Here is a 21,166-nt window from a genome sequence, read left to right as displayed (position 1 = left end):
GAAGAATTTCATATTTCAATTTTTTTGTTGTCGGTTTCATATTTGAAATAGAAGTAGTTTGAATGTGAAAGTTCGTATAATGCTCATTCCAGGTATACAGCCGCGTTAAAATTCTCCGATATTAACGGGCTATCGATCCAAGAACGGTTGCCAAGCATCGAATATCGTCGTAAACGGTGAATAAAATTTTCCCCTATTTACGAAGCTCCGATCAATCGATCGTCGACCAAGTCAGCCGAAATTTTGTCGCGAAAAATCGATATATCACGATCTCCGCGACGCTCGAGTTTCCGGGGACGCGAAACTCAACTCGGGGATCGACGAAACAACGTTTTATCTCGCAGAATATCTCATCCCGTTTTCGGCGAGCGATCGTGCTCGTCATTCAGACGCACTTCCACCCCCTTGAATAAGCGGCAGGCTGCGTTGCACGATCCCTCGAGCATCGTGTAGCATTTTTCATCGGTAGCTTATAAATATCTTCGTCTTTCCGTGGTTTCTTCCTCGTTTCTCTAGCCGTGCTTAGCTACAAAGAAATTGACGGTCGAGACGAAGCTCTCCGTTTTATCCGATGATATACCGTGATGCATGCAAGGTATTTTTCAATCGTGTCGATTGTACGATTTCTACTCGTCAATAGTTGAGAATTATCGCTTGAAGTGTGAATTTTAAGTTTAATCTCTCGTTCAGAGGAACGAGTTTCATTGAAAGAGAGGAAAGTGTCGGATAGCCGTGTTTTCCATTTCTATTTTAACGAGCTAGCGAGAAATAAATATGCATAAAGTCTTTTTTCCTTGTCCTTCGCTAGACGTCTAGCAAATTATTATTCACAGAGTCGCCCAATTTTCACGTTAATTGTTTACTGTCAACTATTCAGCCTTAAAGAAACGTCACCAACGTATATTTGCTCGACGGCCTGACACGGATACATTTTTTACTCACCGTTAATGAACAGTTTTAATTGGAACAGCCATTTTACTGTACATCATTTGCGAAGTGGTACGCACGTACAACCACTACGAATTGCACCGGTAGCTGTACCGACGGCTGTCGAAATGGCCGAAAAAGAAGGAAACAGTGGCAGTTCGGTAATTTTGCTTGACTTTGTTATTAGAACGACCTCGCGTTCGAATATTTTCGCTATCTACCGATTAATTTTTCGAACCGCTGACATTTCTATTCCCGATTTGCGCGAGATTCTATCACGGCCGTATTTAATTTTATATCTAGCAGCTGTACCTACAAAACTGGCCGCGGCAATTTCCATTTGAGAGGCGGTGCGGCCTTTAGAGATAGTTTTTAGTCGAAAATATGAATTGCAAAACTTATATATACACCGGACCGCGTTGAACGCGCTGGCGAGCCACTGTGGAAATTGGACTTTTCGAGATTGCGAGTCTCCTGCTCAAGGAATATCCATGAAAAATTCCTCGGCGCGCAGATACATCGGAAAAAGCATTCGATTCTTGTCAATCGAATCTAATTCACTTTTACCTTTCCATCGTCCTTAATTAAATCCTAGCCTGGCGGATATCAGAGCGAAGGAGAAAAGTCGGGAATGATTGACGCCGGCAACTTTACAATCGTTTCAAACCGTTTTCTTTTGTCGCTCTTTGCATTTCAATTTCCGCCACTCGGAGCAATTTTTCCTATTCTCGTCTAACTTCGGACAGCGTACGCGAAGTTTGTTCGCCGAAACACCAAGCGTCCGGAAGACAGCAAAAAGATTCACGGGGGAGAGCAAGGGCCAAAATTGAAACACACGAGAACGAAGAAGGATTCGGGACGTGCGAGTGCATAAAGGTTGGCAATCTTCACAGTTTTACCGAGAAACCGCCACCAACGTTATTCCGGAATTACAGTGGACGCGCGTTGTTCCGACCGTAGCCACTTTCCTGGCACAATGTTACGTCTAAGCTAGAGACGCCTTTGTCGGGGCGAATTCTTCACAGCTAACGAAAACCCTTCAGCGTAGCCGACCATCTCATTTTCCTCGCATGAGATTCTGCTGCAGCCCCGACTCACGGCTTGTCTGACTCCACGACCCGGTGTAATGAGCTGCCAGACGTTGCTTCAGACTCACTTACAACCGGCCCAACGAAATATCTCAGAACAACGACTACCAACTGTCCCTCACGAGATACAGACACGGAGCTGACCTCTCTGGTTTCAATGAAATGTAATTCGTACTTTTTACGTACATGCATCGGTCCTGATGAAACAACGGGATTAAATGAAAGAGAAAAAAGTTATTCGCGTAAGGGTGGTGTTTCGAACCCGTGTGTTGCAGCAATAAATGACAAATTCTAGGCGGCGATCGGCGAAGGATATAATTTATATTTATTGAAATAATTCGTTGTTTCTATTATTCTAATGCGATTTCTTCGCACCGTCCAATTTCAATGTTTGTTACTAAACATAACGGGGCAATGATCACGAACGTGAAATTAAATTTTTCCATTTTCACAGGGCATAGATGACATATTGCGTACTCGCGTATGTCGCGACAATTATTCGAAGAACGTGCTTTCATTTAATTTCATGGTATTCCAACTATGTTGATTTACCGGATGGACTGTTGCGTACTGAAAATTTAATTAGAATCGCATTGCCTGGTCGCGTGTTGTGCTTTCGATAATAATGCATGCGCGGGTTAATTAATTTGCAGTCCCGAATGCGCAACTGTTTAGCATTACGTGTGTAACGACGCTTTCCCCTGTGCCCGAGTTCCGGCTATTCTCTTTCGTTCCCGGCAATTTGTTCAATGCCTATCGGAAAGTACAATGCGTTTTACGCACTCCACGGACTAAAGAAATAAAAAATCATTTGAAAAATACGTGTACAGCTTTTGGAAAAAGAAATCTATTTTAACGTACTTATTACATTTATATCTATTATCTCTCTGTTTTTTTTTCTAACGAATCTGATATAGTGTTGGTTATTAATTGTCATTTATATGATTTACCAAATGACCCGCTCAGAAGCCATACTGATCAACTTCATGAATGGAAAAATAGAGGAACGCGATGGTGTTTTGAATATTTTTTAACGGATCCGATATAGCGTTGGTTATTAATTTTCATTTATATGATTTACCAAATGACCCGCTCAGAAGTCATACTGATCAACTTCATGAATGGAAAAATAGAGGAACGCGATGGTGTTTCGAATATTTTTTAACGTTTACTTAAACATTGTACAATTATTTATGTCATCTATGCGAATAGGCTTGTGAAAATAAATTAGTTATCGTTTTAAAAACCTTACGAAAAGTAAATATAAATAAATGCGACATGACAGATAAATATTACTTGAAAATCATATTTTAATTTCAATATATTCTCTATATTTACAGTGATCGACTATGTGACGCATATACATTCCTGTTTTTTTTAACGAACATAATATGGAATTCATTATTAGTTTTTTGTTATATGATTTTTGAGATAACAATGGACGAATCTTGGTGCGTATGTTCGTTGAAAAATGCTGGTCTGAGTCGAATGAAAGTCGAGTTGCAAAAGGTAGATGCAGGAAGGACAAGGAGAGGATTATCCCTGAAAAGAGTTGTGAGACAAAGTCCTATGGAGTAGCGAGCTACAACCGCGAACGAGGGCTAATAACCTAGGAAGTTAATTACGGCCGTAAACTGCAAGGGGGTTGTTTGACTATCCCTTCGTAGCAAGGGTGGCTGACATAACGTGGCCTCGTTATAACAGAGCCGCGCTAATCCCTCGTCTCGCATTGCCCTTTCGAAGCGATCGCACATCGTGAAAAACACCCTCTCACTCTGCATGCCGCAAATCTATGGAAATTAATTCGAAACCCCGACTTAACCTACGGCTAACCGCGCGCTAACGCCTGCAACTCTTTCCCATAATTATTTTCCATGTTCAAACTTCATTTTGTGATCTGATTCTTTAATACGTTTACCTTCTAAGCTCGTAAATTCGATCGGAGATTAAAGCTCCTTGAGATGTTTTTATCAAACATAAGGATTCGTTGAGGAACATGTATCAATTCTAGCATAAGCTTAGTTATAATTTATTTCTAACTTATATTCTTGGAGCTTTGATGGTAACAGACATCGTGAATTACGAGTATTAAATAAAAATTAACGCGTACGAGCTTCACTGCGGATAGATCAAAGGATGATTCTACTTAAAGCTTCAGTTTAATAGGTGATTATAAAGTTCTCACAGAGAATACTACTTACCGCAATTATTTTGCCCTACAGGACTAATTGCAGGGATGGAAAAATGGCTACAAAGTTTGGTATAGTTATTTCTATGGTAAATAATGAAACGACTGCGATTAAAACACGGTCCGAAAAAAGTGAAACATGGTACTGAAGAGACTGATAACTACGGGGGAAGAACGAATGTTTACAATATGAATAATTCATTGTTTCGGTGAAATTGCCCCCGGCACCGGTATGAACAATGAATGAATGCAGTTCGCAATAAGCCAAGAAGAAAATTACACGCAGAAATAATGCTATGGCGAAACTTTGTTTCTGTGGCGCGGTGCCGGTTCTACACGAGTACCATGTTAGTCCTTCCTTGTTGCGAAATCTACGGGCATGTATCTTCCAGCGTAAATCACGAGCAGAAGTATTGCATTCAGCCATTATTACTGAGAATTTGTTCTATCCGCGTTATTAAACGACAGAGAACCATCGTAATCTCAAGCATTAATTAAGCTTAAACGAAAGTTCTAATTAAACGAAGAAAACTTTCTTGTTTACCAAGTATAGTACGCCTCCTTGTGTACCAACTATTCGTCATTTTTCTTTCGTCTCTGGCGTTTGCCTGGAAGAAATCTACATATAGATGTCTGATAATGGAAAAAGATCACTTTTCTGACAAAAATCGGATACTGGACCGTGGTTCCGGAATCGACGCGGACCATGTTCTATTTCAGCGGTGTATCGTTGGCCGCGTACCACCAAAACAATGCGTGTCAGAGAACATTTTTGCGACCGATCCGGAAAACGTTTCCTTTATCCGTGGCGCGCGAGCCGGATTGATCGGTGAAAAAAATAGGCTGTGACTCGCTTTTTTCCCCTAGCTGGACAGCGATATCATTCAAATTTGATGAATATTGACAGTCGGTAGGCGCTCTGGTTGATTATCTTTATGCGCGGTTTGTTTTACAAACCAACGTTGCTAATGGCGTGCGTGCACACCAGAAACCGATTGAAAATTTCAGCGTTATCGAAGTTTGAAATTTTGATAAATCGTTTCGAATTCATTGCGTGAATCCAAAAAGGAAACTAGGTCACGTCACACTTTAACCGTCAAAAAGAGAAAAAAAAATTGATAAAACCCTGTCAATTCCTCGATTGACTTTCGTTCGACTCTTTATTCCCCTGTGAATAATACCGATGGCTGGTTCAGTTGCATTTCTTTTCTTCTCAATTATGAAGAATTGTTATCAAGGGTGCCGGTTATAAAAATTCTGTTTCCAATACGATGTATGGAAATAGCTTGCACATAGAGCTTTCAATCTATTGTGGCGTGCTACATTTTATAGAATGTTGTGTCATTCTTTCGTCGTTACGCGTTCTTCTCGTTGAGTATCTCTATTTGAAGTTGAAACTAACATTGTTCGCTAATAAATTGTACTCCTCTTTTTCATCGAAACAACGCGATTTCGATTACCTGTTTTGATAGATACCCGTATCGATTCGATATCGCGGTTTAGAAAACGTATCGCCATCTGGCAAAATCGTCCAGTTTAATAAAAATAATCTTTTATCATTTATATAGATTCTTTAATTAATTAACATCAAGTTAATGATAGCAATTAGAACAGGATCATGGTATTTGGAAATTTTACAAGGATTACGCATTTTCGCGTCGTTGATAATCGATTCCCTACAGATACAAAAAAGGGGAGAAGATTGCAGTGACGCAGATAAATGGCGAATTTATTCGCGACGGCGGATCTCTGGCCTCAAATTGGTCTCGGTAAAAAGAAAGTAAGAAACTGATCTGCTAGAGCGTAGCTGGTCGTATAATTAGTCGGGACACGACAGAAACGAAACCGGCACGCATAAACGTCTTGAACACGCAAGGTCGTGCGGTTCTAGGTGTTTATCGTCTTTCGAGTAGCTCGGCACTTCGAGGAATCTTATCGTGAGTTGCATTCCATGCAATGTACTCCACTCATTGAAAAAACTTGCGATTTTTCATGATAAGAAATCGAAGCTTCGATGTGTTCTTCAACGAAAGGAAGCTATCGAGTGTGAAAAAATGTTTGAAGATATAAGAAAGTATAGAAAACAATTTCGATGTGGAAAGTTTCTATCTCAGGAAAAATCAGAAGCCAAAAAAAAAAAAAAAAAATAAATTAATACATGGTCTATGATAAAAGTCAAGAAATGGTATTATCTTTGATTAATTGAATAAAAAAGATTTAACAAAAGCGATTTCAGATAATTGAAATGTGCAAGTAAATAGATGATTAATATCGCCGCGTACTATAAAGAGCCGTCCGTGCTCCTCTTGGTTCAGTAGTCCATCATGTTTCGACTAACGATTACATCGTGTTTCTTATTGTTCGCGCTAAGCGCGGCAGTAGACGTGAACTGGTACAAGAATGCCATCGTGTACCAAATCTACCCGAGGAGTTTCAAAGACAGCAACGGAGATGGTATCGGTGATTTGAACGGTATCACCAGCAAGCTGGAGCATATTAAAGACATCGGTGCCACTGCTCTCTGGCTATCACCAATTTATAAGAGTCCACAAGTTGATTTTGGTTACGACATCTCCAACTTTACCGACATCGAACCCGCTTACGGAACTCTAGCGGATTTCGACAAACTGATAGCCAAGGCCAAGTCCCTTGGGCTCAAGGTGATCCTGGACTTCGTGCCTAATCATAGTTCTAACGAGCATCCCTGGTTCAAGAAGAGTATTCAAAAGATCAAGCCGTACGACGAGTACTACGTCTGGCGCGACGCCAAGATTGTCAACGGGACCAGAAAACCGCCAAACAACTGGTTGAGTAGCTTCGGAGGCTCGGCTTGGGAGTGGAACGACGTCCGCAAGCAATACTATCTGCATCAATTCGCTGTAGGTCAACCAGATTTGAATTATCGCAACGAAGGTTTGAATCAAGAGATAAAGAATGTGTTCACATTCTGGATGAACCGCGGGGTCAGTGGTTTCCGCATTGACGCTATCAATGTCATGTTTGAGGATATCAATTTTAGGGATGAACCGAGATCAAACAGAACCGATGTCCCTGATGACGATCACGACAGTCTGGTACATATTTACACGGAAGATCAGAACGAAACCTACGGCACGCTCAGCAGTTGGAGAAAGCTGATGAACGACCACTCCAACCGTACTAATTTCGATCCTAGGCTAATTCTTACGGAAGCATACACCACTCACGAACGTACCATAAGATACTACACCGCTGGCTCCAATGTTCCCTTCAACTTTATGTTCATTACGAGTCTGAACAACGAATCTACCGCGATGGACTACAAAAATTTGATAGATAAGTGGGTGAAAAGCGTGCCGACTGGCAACGTGCCGAATTGGGTCGTGGGCAACCACGATAACCATCGCGTGGCGTCTAGGTTCGGCACTGGACGAGCTAATATGATTATCCAGATGGCGATGGTGCTACCTGGTATAGCGGTTATTTACAACGGAGACGAAATCGGAATGGTAGACAGACCATTCACGTACAAGGAGACTGTCGACCCAGCCGGTTGCAACGCTGGTCCTGCCAGATACTTCTTGAAATCCAGAGATCCAGAAAGAACACCGTTCCAATGGGACAGTACCACCAGCGCTGGGTTCTCCAATAGTACGAAAACCTGGTTGCCTGTGCATCCCAATTATAAGACCTTGAACCTGGCAGCTCAGAAGAGAGCAACCAGCTCCCCATATAAGCTGTTCAAACAGTTAATGAACATAAAGAAACGACCAGTAATCGCAAGGGGCTCTTTAGACGTTGCAGTATTGGATAAGCAGGTTTTGGGTATTACTCGTACTCTAGGAAGCGAAACTGTAACCGTTATGCTCAATTTCGGCAATGAACCTGTCAAAGTAAATGCTAGAGCTTCCCTGCCAGTTCCTCCTGCCTTGGTAGTTTATGCTGCCGATGTTGATTCCTATCCTCGTCCAGGTACCATGGTTTTCACTAATTCGATAACTATTCCTGCATCTTCCTCCGTCATGTATACCTCTCCTAATATATATATATAAAATCGTAATATATAATATATATCGTATAATATATACCTATCCTAATATATATCGTTCCATGAATGAGTAATTTTGATTTTGCATTTTTCTTTTTTTTTCTTTTTTTTTTTTTTTTTTTTTTTTTTTTTTTTTTTTTTTTTTTTTTTTTTTTTTTTTTAACGGGTTTGGCAACGTTGACGAATCACCTGTACCATGTTATTGATGTATTGACGATTAATTTTTAATAAACCTTATTCTATTTATCTCGTTTTTATGGTTGTAATTTTTTAATTGTGCAGTTCCATTTAAATCTATTTCGGTGTTATTTTCCAGCGATTTTTCCATCTCTACGTATAATTATTCGCCGATAAACCTCGGTTCGAAGTAGACAATAAACTTCCGACGCTTCCCTGCAGCTTTTATGAAAATTTAACGAACCTCCAGCATCACAAGTAGCGAACTTCCATAATTATTTGCGTCAGAAATGGCAAAACTACGCGAATATTAAATACAAAATCCTGTTAACAAGATCACGATTGTTTAAAACAAAGTGGTTAATTGTACATTACAATTTTTGTTAGAATTTAATCTTGGAATTAAGATTAATAAACTGTGGATGACACAATGTTTGTGTTGAAACAATACTATATGATTTTTATTAAACAAAGTTATAGTAAATACAAGTAAACGTTATGAATGTTGACATTTGGCTAGTTATTCTCAGACTGGGGAGCACGAGGTGGCTGCGGGTTTTCAGGGCGTAGGACCACGCCCTGGGAAACCCCGATGAATCTGATGTTCTCCTATAGCCGGACGGTGACTGGTCGGCGCCTTTGGCCCCCGCCAGTTTGCCGATCCGGTGCGGAGAACCTCGGAGAAGTTGGTGGGCCCGTATCCGCCAAGACCACTCACCTCACCTTCTTGTGGGGCTCCCCGTCACCCTGCACCGGCCTTGACCGGGGCAGGATGCGAAAGAGTGAGTGGCACCAGGATGGAAACCCTTGTTGACGACCTCGGCAATTTTATACAATTACAATTTCAACAATGGATAAGAAAACGAACCTAAAAATCGTTTACGGTGCAGGGGAGGGATACCCCAGTACCGGCGCAGCCGCGGGTTGTAAAGCGGGCCCCGCTGCGTCGTCATCGAGCAACCGTGGCCGTCCGGGGGTGAGCCGCCAGGCCCCTGGACACGCTCATGCGTCCGGCGAAGGGGACTCGCGAACTGGGGAGTCCCGGAGAGGGTTGGAGGAACCCGACGTTTTGGCTATCGGCCCGGGACCTTCGCGGACTGGGATGCGGCGGCACCGCGGGGGCGGCGGGGGGTTGAGATCCGACGACGAAATGTCGTCATGCTCTTCCTATTCGACCGTCGCGGGCACACTCGGCAAGCGGTCGTACCGCAGGATTGCCGAGTCTACAGAAAACATCGCCTCAGCCGCCAACGGCCGCGGCGGAGGCGCGGGACGTCGCACACGGCGGGGGGACGCGCCCGCGGGGGATCCCAACTCCGCGCTGCTTCCGGCTCCCGGTAAAAGGAAGAAGAGGGGCGTGAGGCGCGGGACGGATACCGACACCGATACCGACGCCGAGGCTGTCACCGTGGCCGCCGTCGGCACCGCCTCTACCATCCGCGGCGGTGCCGACGGCGGCGACGGCATGCGGAGGGACGAAGTGAGGACCGGGCCGGTCGGCAAACAAGCGACCGGGAAAGAAGCGTTAAGAAGAAGTTAAGACCGAGGAGGACGATCACGGGGGCGCTGCTGTTCGAAATCCCAGGCTAGGACGCTGAAAGTAAAGCATCACGACTGGCCGAGCGGATGGCGGCCACGCTGAAAGATTTGCCCGCCAAGGTAACCGTTCCGCGAAGAACGGCCGAACTAAGAGTGACCGGACTGGAGGACTCGGTCACCGCAGAGGAGGTGGCAGCCGCCGTTGCTGAGGCCGGGGGCTGCCACGCCGACGAGGTCAACGTGGGTGTTATACGTTCCGCCCCTCGGGGCCTCGGGTCGGTATGGCTACGCTGCCCGCTGACAGCGGCCAGGAGAATCAGCAGAGGAAGAGATGCCGGACCAGGAGGTAGGATCAACATAGGTTGGTCAGCGGCGAGGGTTTCCCCTCTCCCTGCGCGCCGACTCCAATGCTTCAGGTGCATGGAGTCGGGTCACGTGCGCCGGGACTGCACATCGACGGCCGACCGGTCAGAGCGCTGCTACCGGTGCGGGGCGGAAGGACATCGCGCCAGGGACTGCTCGGCGCGAGTACCCACGTGTCCGGTGTGCGCGGACCTGGGACTGCCCGCGTCGCACCGTATGGGATCACCGGCATGCAAGCCGCCTGCCCGTAGGAGGAGGGCCGCACAGGAAGCAAGGACCGTTCCAGGCGACGGTGGGGATGCGGCGACGAGGAAAGAAACAATACCGCCGTCAACTGACCCCACGAAGGACGGAAGAGAGGATGGCGAAGTCAGACACAACGACTGCGAGGGGAACGGCCCGGAGGAGGCTATGGAGACGGAGCCTTCCCCAACGTGAGCGGAAGAAGAGGAGAAGGACAACTGCTCCTGCAGTGCAATCTTAACCGCTCCCGCCGTGCTCAGGTCTTAATGTTTCAGAGCTTGACGGAGCGGCGGATTGCTCTGGCGGCAGTGGCTGAGCCGTACTGCATTCCCGACGCGTCGCGAGGCGCTGGAGATCTGACCGGCTCGGTCGCCATATTCTGGACTGGGATTGCGGGAAGCCCTTCCTGCTCGGTAATTGAGCGGGGACGGGGCTTCGTGGCCGTGAAATGGGGCGACCTGGCCGTGGTAGCCATCTACGTGTCGCCCAACATCAGCCAGGCAGAATACGCCTCCTTTCTGGACGGACTCGCGGCTTGCACGAGACGTTTGGGCGCCTGCCCGTCACTGGTCCTCGGGGACTTCAACGCCCACTCAACGGCGTGGGGCTCCCACCGGACCAACAGAAGGGGGCGCGATGTACAGGATTGGGCGGCCGCACTCGACCTCCGGCTTATGAACCGGGGGTCGTCCAGCACGTGCGTGGCGTGGAGGGGCGAGTCCATAGTGGACCTCACATGGGCAAACCCCGCCGCATCCCGCCGCGTTTCCGGTTGGGAGGTCTCCCCGTAGGAGACCCTCTCGGACCATTTCTACATCTTGATGGAGGTGGCGGTTGGCGGCGCGACGGGCTACCGTTCGTCGGGTGCGCGCGGGCCTACCGGCCCACCGGGAAGGAGACGAAAATTCCCGCGATGGGCGGTGACGCGGCGCGACGAGGACTTCATGGCGGCGGCCGCTATAGCCGTGGCTTGGTTAGAAGAATCCTCGACCGAGGAGGACGCGGAAGCAGGAGCGACCCGGCTAAGACGCGACATGCACGCGATCTGTGATTCATGTATGCCGCGGTCTGGAACGCCGCGCCGCGCCGGCGCTGTGTACTGGTGGTCCGAGGAGATCGCTCGTCTCCGCGAGGCGTGTATCCACGCTCGGCGCCAATACACCAGATCCCGCCGTAGACGGCGGGAGGACGAAGGCACAGTGGCTCGCCTGTACGAGGCCTACCGCGAAGCGCGGAGGCCCCTCCAACGAGCCATCAAGGAGGCGAAGAGGCGGGCCTGGAACGAGCTTCTGGCCAGCCTCGACTCTGATCCCTGGGGGCGTCCTTATAAGATGGTATTGAACAAACTCCGTCCATGGGCGCCTCCCTTAACGGAGAGCATGGACCCTCGGTTCCTGGAGGAGGTCGTCGGCACCCTGTTTCCGGGAGCAGCGAATGAGGGAGTGGGCACCTTTACCGAAGAGGAGGAGCAGGAGTCCCAACCGCTGGAAGAGGAACCACGGGTCACTGCGGGGAGTTGGAGCCCGGAATCGAGGGTCACCGAGGAAGAACTGGCCAGGGCCGTCGAGAGGATCGGAGCGCGGAAAGCTCCGAGTCCTGATGGAGTCCCGGCCCGCCTGTGGAGGGACGTCGCCGGGGTCTTGGCCCCGAGACTAATGCGTCTGTTCGACGGATGCCTGTCTCGAGGTGAATTCCCTACTTCGTGGAAGGAGGGGCGGATGGTCCTACTGCCGAAGCCGGGGCGCTCTCCAGACTCGCCTTCCGCCTTCCGGCCGGTGTGCCTTTTGGACGAGGCGGGCAAGCTGCTGGAGAGAGTGATAGCTGCCCGCCTGGAGTCGCATTTGTCCCGGAGCGTGCCCGGGTTGCACGATGGCCAGTTCGGTTTCCGGAGGGGGCGGTCTACGACCGACGCTATCGCCCGTGTCCGCTCCCTTGTCGAGGGGGCCGAGCGGCGTGGTTACGTGGCATTGGCCGTATCGCTGGACGTGGTCAACGCCTTCAACAGCATCCCGTGGGACAGAATATGCCGGGCCCTCGAATTTCATCGGGTACCCGCGTATCTGCGGGATATGGTCCGGGCTTTCCTCCGGGACCGGAGTATCGTCTACACCGTCCGGGGCGGGGGGGTGACCGGGAGGGCTGTACACTGCGGGGTCCCGCAAGGTTCGGTGTTGGGCCCGTTGTTGTGGAACATCGCGTACGACGCGGTGCTTCGGACGCCGATGCCTCCGAACTCGGCGCTGGCGTGCTACGCCGACGACACGTTGGTGCTGGTCTGGGGCACGGCATGGGGTAGAACCGTCCGCCTGGCGGAGCTGGCGGTGGCCTGCGTGGTCGCCGAAATCAAGCGATTGGGACTGAGGGTGTCCCCTGAGAAGTCCGAGGCTATGTGGTTTTGCTGCAAGGCCGATCACGGGACGCCCCCAGCGGGTTACCGCCTGAGGTTGGAAGGGACTGAGATCGGGGTCGGGACCAGCATGAAGTATCTGGGCCTGACCCTCGACAGCCACTGGACCTTCGCCGTTCACTTCGAGCGCCTGACGCCGTCTGTCGAGGCGACGGCGAACGCCTTAGGACGTCTGCTGCCTCGGCTGGGCGGGCCCGACGTCAGAGTGCGCCGGCTGTACGCCGGCGTGGTGCGATCGAGGCTCCTCTACGGAGCTCCGATCTGGGCGGAGGACCTGATGACCAACCTTCGCAGTCTCCTAGTGGTCAGGAGGCTGCACAGGACGGTGGCCATCAGAGTAGTGAGGGGCTTCCGCACCATTTCGGCGGCGGCAGCGGCGATGCTCGCCGGGTTTCCCTGTTCGAATTGCAGGCCCTGAGGTGTCGTGAGATTTATCTCCACACTCGGGGTCTGTCGGACGGGGCGGGCCCGGTGGGCGCCGACGTCATGGTTCGGGCTCGGCGAGCTTTGCTCGACAGATGACGCGCCAGCCTCGACACAAGAGCTGGTGCGCCGGGGATAAGAGTCCTCGGGGCCGTCCTTCCAAACACACGGTTGCTTCGGTGAGTATCTGCACCGAATCGGGAAGGAGGCGACTGCGCGCTGCCACCACTGCGATGCGAGCGTGGATTCGGCGCAGCACACGCTGGAATACTGTCTGGCGGGGACGCGGCCGCGCCACGACCTCATCGTGGAAATCGGTTGGGATCTCTCGCCGCCGACGATCCTCGAGGCACTGTTGGTAAGCGAGAGAAGGAGGAGGGCCGTGACCTCCTTCTGTGAACAAGTCATGCTTCGAAAAGAGGCCGCGGAGAGGGTGAGGGTGCGGTACTCTCACCCTGAGAGGACTGACCGGCGAGGGCGCGGCAGAGGTCATGGACGCGCTTCGGTGAGACGCACTAGGTCCACCGCGATCCCCCGGTGGGGTGCAAACTTAGGCGCTGGCAGCTCAGCGCCCCGGGGCCGCAAAGCAGCCCCGTAGGGGAACCGGACTGCCTGGCACGGCGGCTCCGGCGACGAGGCGCGGTGTGACGTGGCCGCACATCGCTCTATTAGGGGACGTATTGAGCGCGGGGGGGGGCGGTGTATCGTTTACACCGGTTCCCGGGCCCCTCTCGATCTCAGCCGGGACGGTCATCGTGGAGGTTTTAGTCGGTTGGAGTACGGCACTACCACGCCTCTTTTCACCAGAAGCGACATGGTGTCCGTGCGGATTTCTTCCACGTTAATAAAAAGAAAAAAGAAAAGTTATTCTCAGACTGACTAAGTGATCCATGGCCCTTGAAAAGATTTTGAACACCCACTCTCTATGCAGGAATGAGTGTGACCTGTGTAGATGCTTTGTGGCGGCATGTGTCACGGAACCTTCCAGCAGCTTCGCGATACAAAGCGCTATGCCGTCAAAGCGCGACACCGACGTGCCGAATGTTCCATCCATATCCTTATGCTTCTTCCGCCGTATTCTCGGAAGAGCATGCACGCGCTAGCAGCCGCGGTACATCTAACGAACGCACGCTAGTGGGGATAGCGCTGAGCAACGAAGGGAAGAATCCGTTCGATCGATCACCTCATCTGTAAGCGATTAGTATCGTTGTATTCCAACAAAGAAACTGATCTGCTAGAGCGTAGCTAGTCGTATAATTAGTCGGGACACGACAGAAACGAAACCGGCACGCATAATCGTCTTGAACACGCAAGGTCGTGCGGTTCTAGGTGTTTATCGTCTTTCGAGTAGCTCGGCACTTCGAGGAATCTTATCGTGAGATGCATTCCATGCAATGTACTCCACTCATTGAAAAAACTTGCGATTTTTCATGATAAGAAATCGAAGCTTCGATGTGTTCTTCAACGAAAGGAAGCTATCGAGTGTGAAAAAATGTTTGAAGATATAAGAAAGTATAGAAAACAATTTCGATGTGGAAAGTTTCTATCTCAGGAAAAATCAGAAGCCAAAAAAAAAAAAAAAAAATAAATTAATACATGGTCTATGATAAAAGTCAAGAAATGGTATTATCTTTGATTAATTGAATAAAAAAGATTTAACAAAAGCGATTTCAGATAATTGAAATGTGCAAGTAAATAGATGATTAATATCGCCGCGTACTATAAAGAGCCGTCCGTGCTCCTCTTGGTTCAGTAGTCCATCATGTTTCGACTAACGATTACATCGTGTTTCTTATTGTTCGCGCTAAGCGCGGCAGTAGACGTGAACTGGTACAAGAATGCCATCGTGTACCAAATCTACCCGAGGAGTTTCAAAGACAGCAACGGAGATGGTATCGGTGATTTGAACGGTATCACCAGCAAGCTGGAGCATATTAAAGACATCGGTGCCACTGCTCTCTGGCTATCACCAATTTATAAGAGTCCACAAGTTGATTTTGGTTACGACATCTCCAACTTTACCGACATCGAACCCGCTTACGGAACTCTAGCGGATTTCGACAAACTGGTAGCCAAGGCCAAGTCCCTTGGGCTCAAGGTGATCCTGGACTTCGTGCCTAATCATACTTCTAACGAGCATCCCTGGTTCAAGAAGAGTATTCAAAAGATCAAGCCGTACGACGAGTACTATGTCTGGCGCAACGCCAAGATTGTCAACGGGACCAGAAAACCGCCAAACAACTGGTTGAGTGGCTTCGGAGGCTCGGCTTGGGAGTGGAACGACGTCCGCAAGCAATACTATCTGCATCAATTCGCTGTAGGTCAACCAGATTTGAATTATCGCAACGAAGGTTTGAATCAAGAGATGAAGAATGTGTTCACATTCTGGATGAACCGCGGGGTCAGTGGTTTCCGCATTGACGCTATCAATGTCATGTTTGAGGATATCAATTTTAGGGATGAACCGAGATCAAACAGAACCGATGTCCCTGATGACGATCACGACAGTCTGGATCATATTTACACGGTAGATCAGAACGAAACCTATGGCACGCTCAGCAGTTGGAGAAAGCTGATGAACGACCACTCCAACCGTACCAATTTCGATCCTAGGCTAATTCTTACGGAAGCATACACCACTCACGAACGTACCATGAAATACTACACCGCTGGCTCCAATGTTCCCTTCAACTTTATGTTCATTACGAGTCTGAACAACGAATCTACCGCGATGGACTACAAAAATTGGATAGATAAGTGGGTGAAAAGCGTGCCGAGTGGCAGCGTGCCGAATTGGGTCGTGAGCAACCACGATAACCATCGCGTGGCGTCTAGATTCGGCACTGGACGAGCTAATATGATTATCCAGATGGCGATGGTCCTACCTGGTATAGCGGTTATTTACAACGGAGACGAAATCGGAATGGTAGACAGACCATTCACGTACAAGGAGACTGTCGACCCAGCCGGTTGCAACGCTGGTCCTGCCAGATACTTCTTGAAATCCAGAGATCCAGAAAGAACACCGTTCCAATGGGACAGTACCACCAGCGCTGGGTTCTCCAATAGTACGAAAACCTGGTTGCCTGTGCATCCCAATTATAAGACCTTGAACCTGGCAGCTCAGAAGAGAGCAATCAGCTCCCCATATAAGCTGTTCAAACAGTTAATGAACATAAAGAAACGACCAGTAATCGCAAGGGGCTCTTTAGACGTTGCAGTATTGGATAAGCAGGTTTTGGGTATTACTCGTACTCTAGGAAGCGAAACTGTAATCGTTATGCTCAATTTCGGCAATGAACCTGTCAAAGTAAATGCTAGAGCTTCCCTGCCAGTTCCTCCTGCCTTGGTAGTTTATGCTGCCGATGTTGATTCCTATCCTCGTCCAGGTACCATGGTTTTCACTAATTCGATAACTATTCCTGCATCTTCCTCCGTCATGTATACCTCTCCTAATATATATCGTTCCATGAATGAGTAATTTTGATTTTGCATTTTTTTACGGGTTTTGGCAACGTTGACGAATCACCTGTACCATGTTATTGATGTATTGACGATTAATTTTTAATAAACCTTATTCTATTTATCTCGTTTTTATGGTTGTAATTTTTTAATTGTGCAGTTCCATTTAAATCTATTTCGGTGTTATTTTGCAGCGATTTTTCCATCTCTACGTAGAATTATTCGCCGATAAACCTCGGTTCGAAGTAGACAATGAACTTCCGACGCTTCCCTGCAGCTTTTATGAAAATTTAACGAACCTCCAGCATCACAAGTAGCGAACTTCCATAATTATTTGCGTCAGAAATGGCAAAACTACGCGAATATTAAATACAAAATCCTGTTAACTAGATCACGACTGTTTAAAACAAAGTGGTTAATTGTACATTACAATTTTTGTTAGAATTATTAATCTTGGAATTAAGATTAATAAACTGTGGAAGACACAATGTTTGTGTTATTTCGACCAATCGCGGGGAGACGCAATCGCGAGGAGAGACGTCAACGGGAGTCGTAAATTCCCGTTACGATTATACTAATCGACACCACGAGTTGATCGATCCCCTGATTTCCGTTAAGATAATAGGGGTGATTAAGTTTATATAACACTGTGATTCACAGAATTATAAAATATATATTTCCAACACTTAAACTACACTGTTGAGTAGATACAAATCGTCGATAACAACTTGTCGCACGAATATGAGATAGATATGAATAGTAGAGCAAGGCTCGTATAGTCGAATTTCGTATATTAGTGGACGTAGCACTAGAGGATACTTGATAGACACTAGATTTTGATGCTAGACTTCGACGTTGTAGTAAGTAGAAGAAGTAAGTTGACTTGACCTAGCGATGTTGACGAAATAAGTTGACTTGACCCTCCTAGAGTCGTAGGAGAAGTATTCGACTTGACTCTCCTAAAGTCGTAGGAGAAGTATGCGACTTGACTCTCCTAGAGTCGTAGGAGAAGTGATGAGTAGGAAGCCTCCGACCAACGTGGTTCGTGAGTGACCTTGTGCATGGGAAAACCCAGCCTGTTCTATTAGACAGATGTTCGATTTTTCCTAATGGGCGCGTACCCGCTTTCTCCGTGTTTTTAATTGCGCCTAATAAACCCAAGGACCTCTCTAAAAACCAGATGTGCGTCGCAAATATTTTTAGCCTTAAGAAAGCTTTCAGGACGACGGATTGAATGAAGATACATGTGTACACAATGAAAGAGAAAGTTATGGTTGGTCCTCAGGTTTATTGAGGGTCGAAATGACGTTACGCAGGCCATCGGCTGCCCGGTCGCGAGAGCTGCAGCGCAGATGTTTTAGGCGACGTAACAGTTTGTGTTGAAACAATACTATATGATTTTTATTAAACAAAGTTATAGTAAATATAAGTAAACGTTATGAATGTTGACAGTTGGCTAGTTATTCTCAGACTCCGGGGGTGAGCCGCCAGGCCCCTGGACACGCTCATGCGTCTGGCGAAGGGGACTCGCGAACTGGGGAGTCCCGGAGAGGGTTGGAGGAACCCGACGTTTTGGCTATCGGCCCGGGACCTTCGCGGACTGGGATGCGGCGGCACCGCGGGGGCGGCGGGGGGTTGAGATCCGACGACGAAATGTCGTCATGCTCTTCCTATTCGACCGTCGCGGGCACACTCGGCAAGCGGTCGTACCGCAGGATTGCCGAGTCTACAGAAAACATCGCCTCAGCCGCCAACGGCCGCGGCGGAGGCGCGGGACGTCGCACACGGCGGGGGGACGCGCCCGCGGGGGATCCCAACTCCGCGCTGCTTCCGGCTCCCGGTAAAAGGAAGAAGAGGGGCGTGAGGCGCGGGACGGATACCGACACCGATACCGACGCCGAGGCTGTCACCGTGGCCGCCGTCGGCACCGCCTCTACCATCCGCGGCGGTGCCGACGGCGGCGACGGCATGCGGAGGGACGAAGTGAAGACCGGGCCGGTCGGCAAACAAGCGACCGGGAAAGAAGCGTTAAGAAGGAGTTAAGACCGAGGAGGACGATCACGGGGGCGCTGCTGTTCGAAATCCCAGGCTAGGACGCTGGAAGTAAAGCATCACGACTGGCCGAGCGGATGGCGGCCACGCTGAAAGATTTGCCCGCCAAGGTAACCGTTCCGCGAAGGACGGCCGAACTAAGAGTGACCGGACTGGAGGACTCGGTCACCGCAGAGGAGGTGGCAGCCGCCGTTGCTGAGGCCGGGGGCTGCCACGCCGACGAGGTCAACGTGGGTGTTATACGTTCCGCCCCTCGGGGCCTCGGGTCGGTATGGCTACGCTGCCCGCTGACAGCGGCCAGGAGAATCAGCAGAGGAAGAGATGCCGGACCAGGAGGTAGGATCAACATAGGTCGGTCAGCGGCGAGGGTTTCCCCTCTCCCTGCGCGCCGACACCAATGCTTCAGGTGCATGGAGTCGGGTCACGTGCGCCGGGACTGCACATCGACGGCCGACCGGTCAGAGCGCTGCTACCGGTGCGGGGCGGAAGGACATCGCGCCAGGGACTGCTCGGCGCGAGTACCCACGTGTCCGGTGTGCGCGGACCTGGGACTGCCCGCGTCGCACCGTATGGGATCACCGGCATGCAAGCCGCCTGCCCGTAGCAGGAGGGCCGCACAGGAAGCAAGGACCGTTCCAGGCGACGGTGGGGATGCGGCGACGAGGAAAGAAACAATACCGCCGTCAACTGACCCCACGAAGGACGGAAGAGAGGATGGCGAAGTCAGACACAACGACTGCGAGGGGAACGGCCCGGAGGAGGCTATGGAGACGGAGCCTTCCCCAACGTGAGCGGAAGAAGAGGAGGAGGACAACTGCTCCTGCAGTGCAATCTTAACCGCTCCCGCCGTGCTCAGGACTTAATGTTTCAGAGCTTGACGGAGCGGCGGATTGCTCTGGCGGCAGTGGCGGAGCCGTACTGCATTCCCGACGCGTCGCGAGGCGCTGGAGATCTGACCGGCTCGGTCGCCATATTCTGGACTGGGATTGCGGGAAGCCCTTCCTGCTCGGTAATTGAGCGGGGACGGGGCTTCGTGGCCGTGAAATGGGGCGACCTGGCCGTGGTAGCCATCTACGTGTCGCCCAACATCAGCCAGGCAGAATACGCCTCCTTTCTGGACGGACTCGCGGCTTGCACGAGACGTTTGGGCGCCTGCCCGTCACTGGTCCTCGGGGACTTCAACGCCCACTCAACGGCGTGGGGCTCCCACCGGACCAACAGAAGGGGGCGCGATGTACAGGATTGGGCGGCCGCACTCGACCTCCGGCTTATGAACCGGGGGTCGTCCAGCACGTGCGTGGCGTGGCGGGGCGAGTCCACAGTGGACCTCACATGGGCAAACCCCGCCGCATCCCGCCGCGTTTCCGGTTGGGAGGTCTCCCCGGAGGAGACCCTCTCGGACCATCTCTACATCTGGGTGGAGGTGGCGGTTGGCGGCGCGACGGGCTACCGTTCGTCGGGTGCGCGCGGGCCTACCGGCCCACCGGGAAGGAGAAGAAAATTCCCGCGATGGGCGGTGACGCGGCGCGACGAGGACTTCATGGCGGCGGCCGCTATAGCCGTGGCTTGGTTAGAAGAATCCCCGACCGAGGAGGACGCGGAAGCAGGAGCGACCCGGCTGAGACGCGACATGCACGCGATCTGTGATTCATGTATGCCGCGGTCTGGAACGCCGCGCCGCGCCGGCGCTGTGTACTGGTGGTCCGAGGAGATCGCTCGTCTCCGCGAGGCGTGTATCTACGCTCGGCGCCAATACACCAGATCCCGCCGTAGACGGCGGGAGGACGAAGGCACAGTGGCTCGTCTGTACGAGGCCTACCGCGAAGCGCGGAGGCCCCTCCAACGAGCCATCAAGGAGGCGAAGAGGCGGGCCTGGAACGAGCTTCTGGCCAGCCTCGACTCTGATCCCTGGGGGCGTCCTTACAAGATGGTATTGAACAAACTCCGTCCATGGGCGCCTCCCTTAACGGAGAGCATGGACCCTCGGTTCCTGGAGGAGGTCGTCGGCACCCTGTTTCCGGGAGCAGCGAATGAGGGAGTGGGCACCTTTACCGAAGAGGAGGAGCAGGAGTCCCAACCGCTGGAAGAGGAACCACGGGTCACTGCGGGGAGTTGGAGCCCGGAATCGAGGGTCACCGAGGAAGAACTGGCCAGGGCCGTCGAGAGGATCGGAGCGCGGAAAGCTCCGAGTCCTGATGGAGTCCCGGCCCGCCTGTGGAGGGACGTCGCCGGGGTCTTGGCCCCGAGACTAATGCGTCTGTTCGACGGAT

At 50.3% G+C, this 21,166-nt stretch overlaps 6 protein-coding genes across 12 annotated transcripts in view; 5 read left to right on the top strand and 1 right to left on the bottom strand.

The window, feature by feature from the left end:
- Nucleotides 1-21,166, bottom strand: part of LOC138187814 (protein artichoke) — a 309,368-nt gene that overhangs the window by 34,802 nt on the left and 253,400 nt on the right. The gene's annotated exons all lie outside the window — the stretch shown is intronic.
- On the top strand, nt 6,500-8,234 carry LOC138187769 (maltase A1-like). The gene has a single exon (XM_069128903.1). It carries the CDS (start codon nt 6,528-6,530, stop codon nt 8,232-8,234), a length of 1,707 nt encoding a protein of 568 aa, XP_068985004.1. The 5' UTR covers nt 6,500-6,527.
- Nucleotides 10,034-10,747, top strand: LOC138187768 (uncharacterized). The gene has a single exon (XM_069128902.1). The coding sequence runs from the start codon at nt 10,034-10,036 to the stop codon at nt 10,745-10,747; it is 714 nt and encodes a 237-aa protein (XP_068985003.1).
- LOC138187767 (uncharacterized) lies at nt 10,819-11,343 on the top strand. Its single transcript, XM_069128901.1, has one exon. It carries the CDS (start codon nt 10,819-10,821, stop codon nt 11,341-11,343), a length of 525 nt encoding a protein of 174 aa, XP_068985002.1.
- Nucleotides 15,122-16,975, top strand: LOC138187563 (maltase A1-like). Its single transcript, XM_069128485.1, has one exon. It carries the CDS (start codon nt 15,145-15,147, stop codon nt 16,861-16,863), a length of 1,719 nt encoding a protein of 572 aa, XP_068984586.1. The 5' UTR covers nt 15,122-15,144; the 3' UTR covers nt 16,864-16,975.
- LOC138187766 (uncharacterized) lies at nt 18,974-19,687 on the top strand. The gene has a single exon (XM_069128898.1). It carries the CDS (start codon nt 18,974-18,976, stop codon nt 19,685-19,687), a length of 714 nt encoding a protein of 237 aa, XP_068984999.1.

The sequence above is a fragment of the Bombus flavifrons genome, chromosome 15 (assembly GCF_040668555.2).
Source record: "Bombus flavifrons isolate JBK064 chromosome 15, iyBomFlav1_principal, whole genome shotgun sequence".
Classification (NCBI taxonomy): domain Eukaryota; kingdom Metazoa; phylum Arthropoda; class Insecta; order Hymenoptera; family Apidae; genus Bombus; species Bombus flavifrons.
The sequence above is the reverse complement of the archived record's forward strand: the minus strand, read 5'-3'. Positions and strand labels throughout refer to the sequence as shown.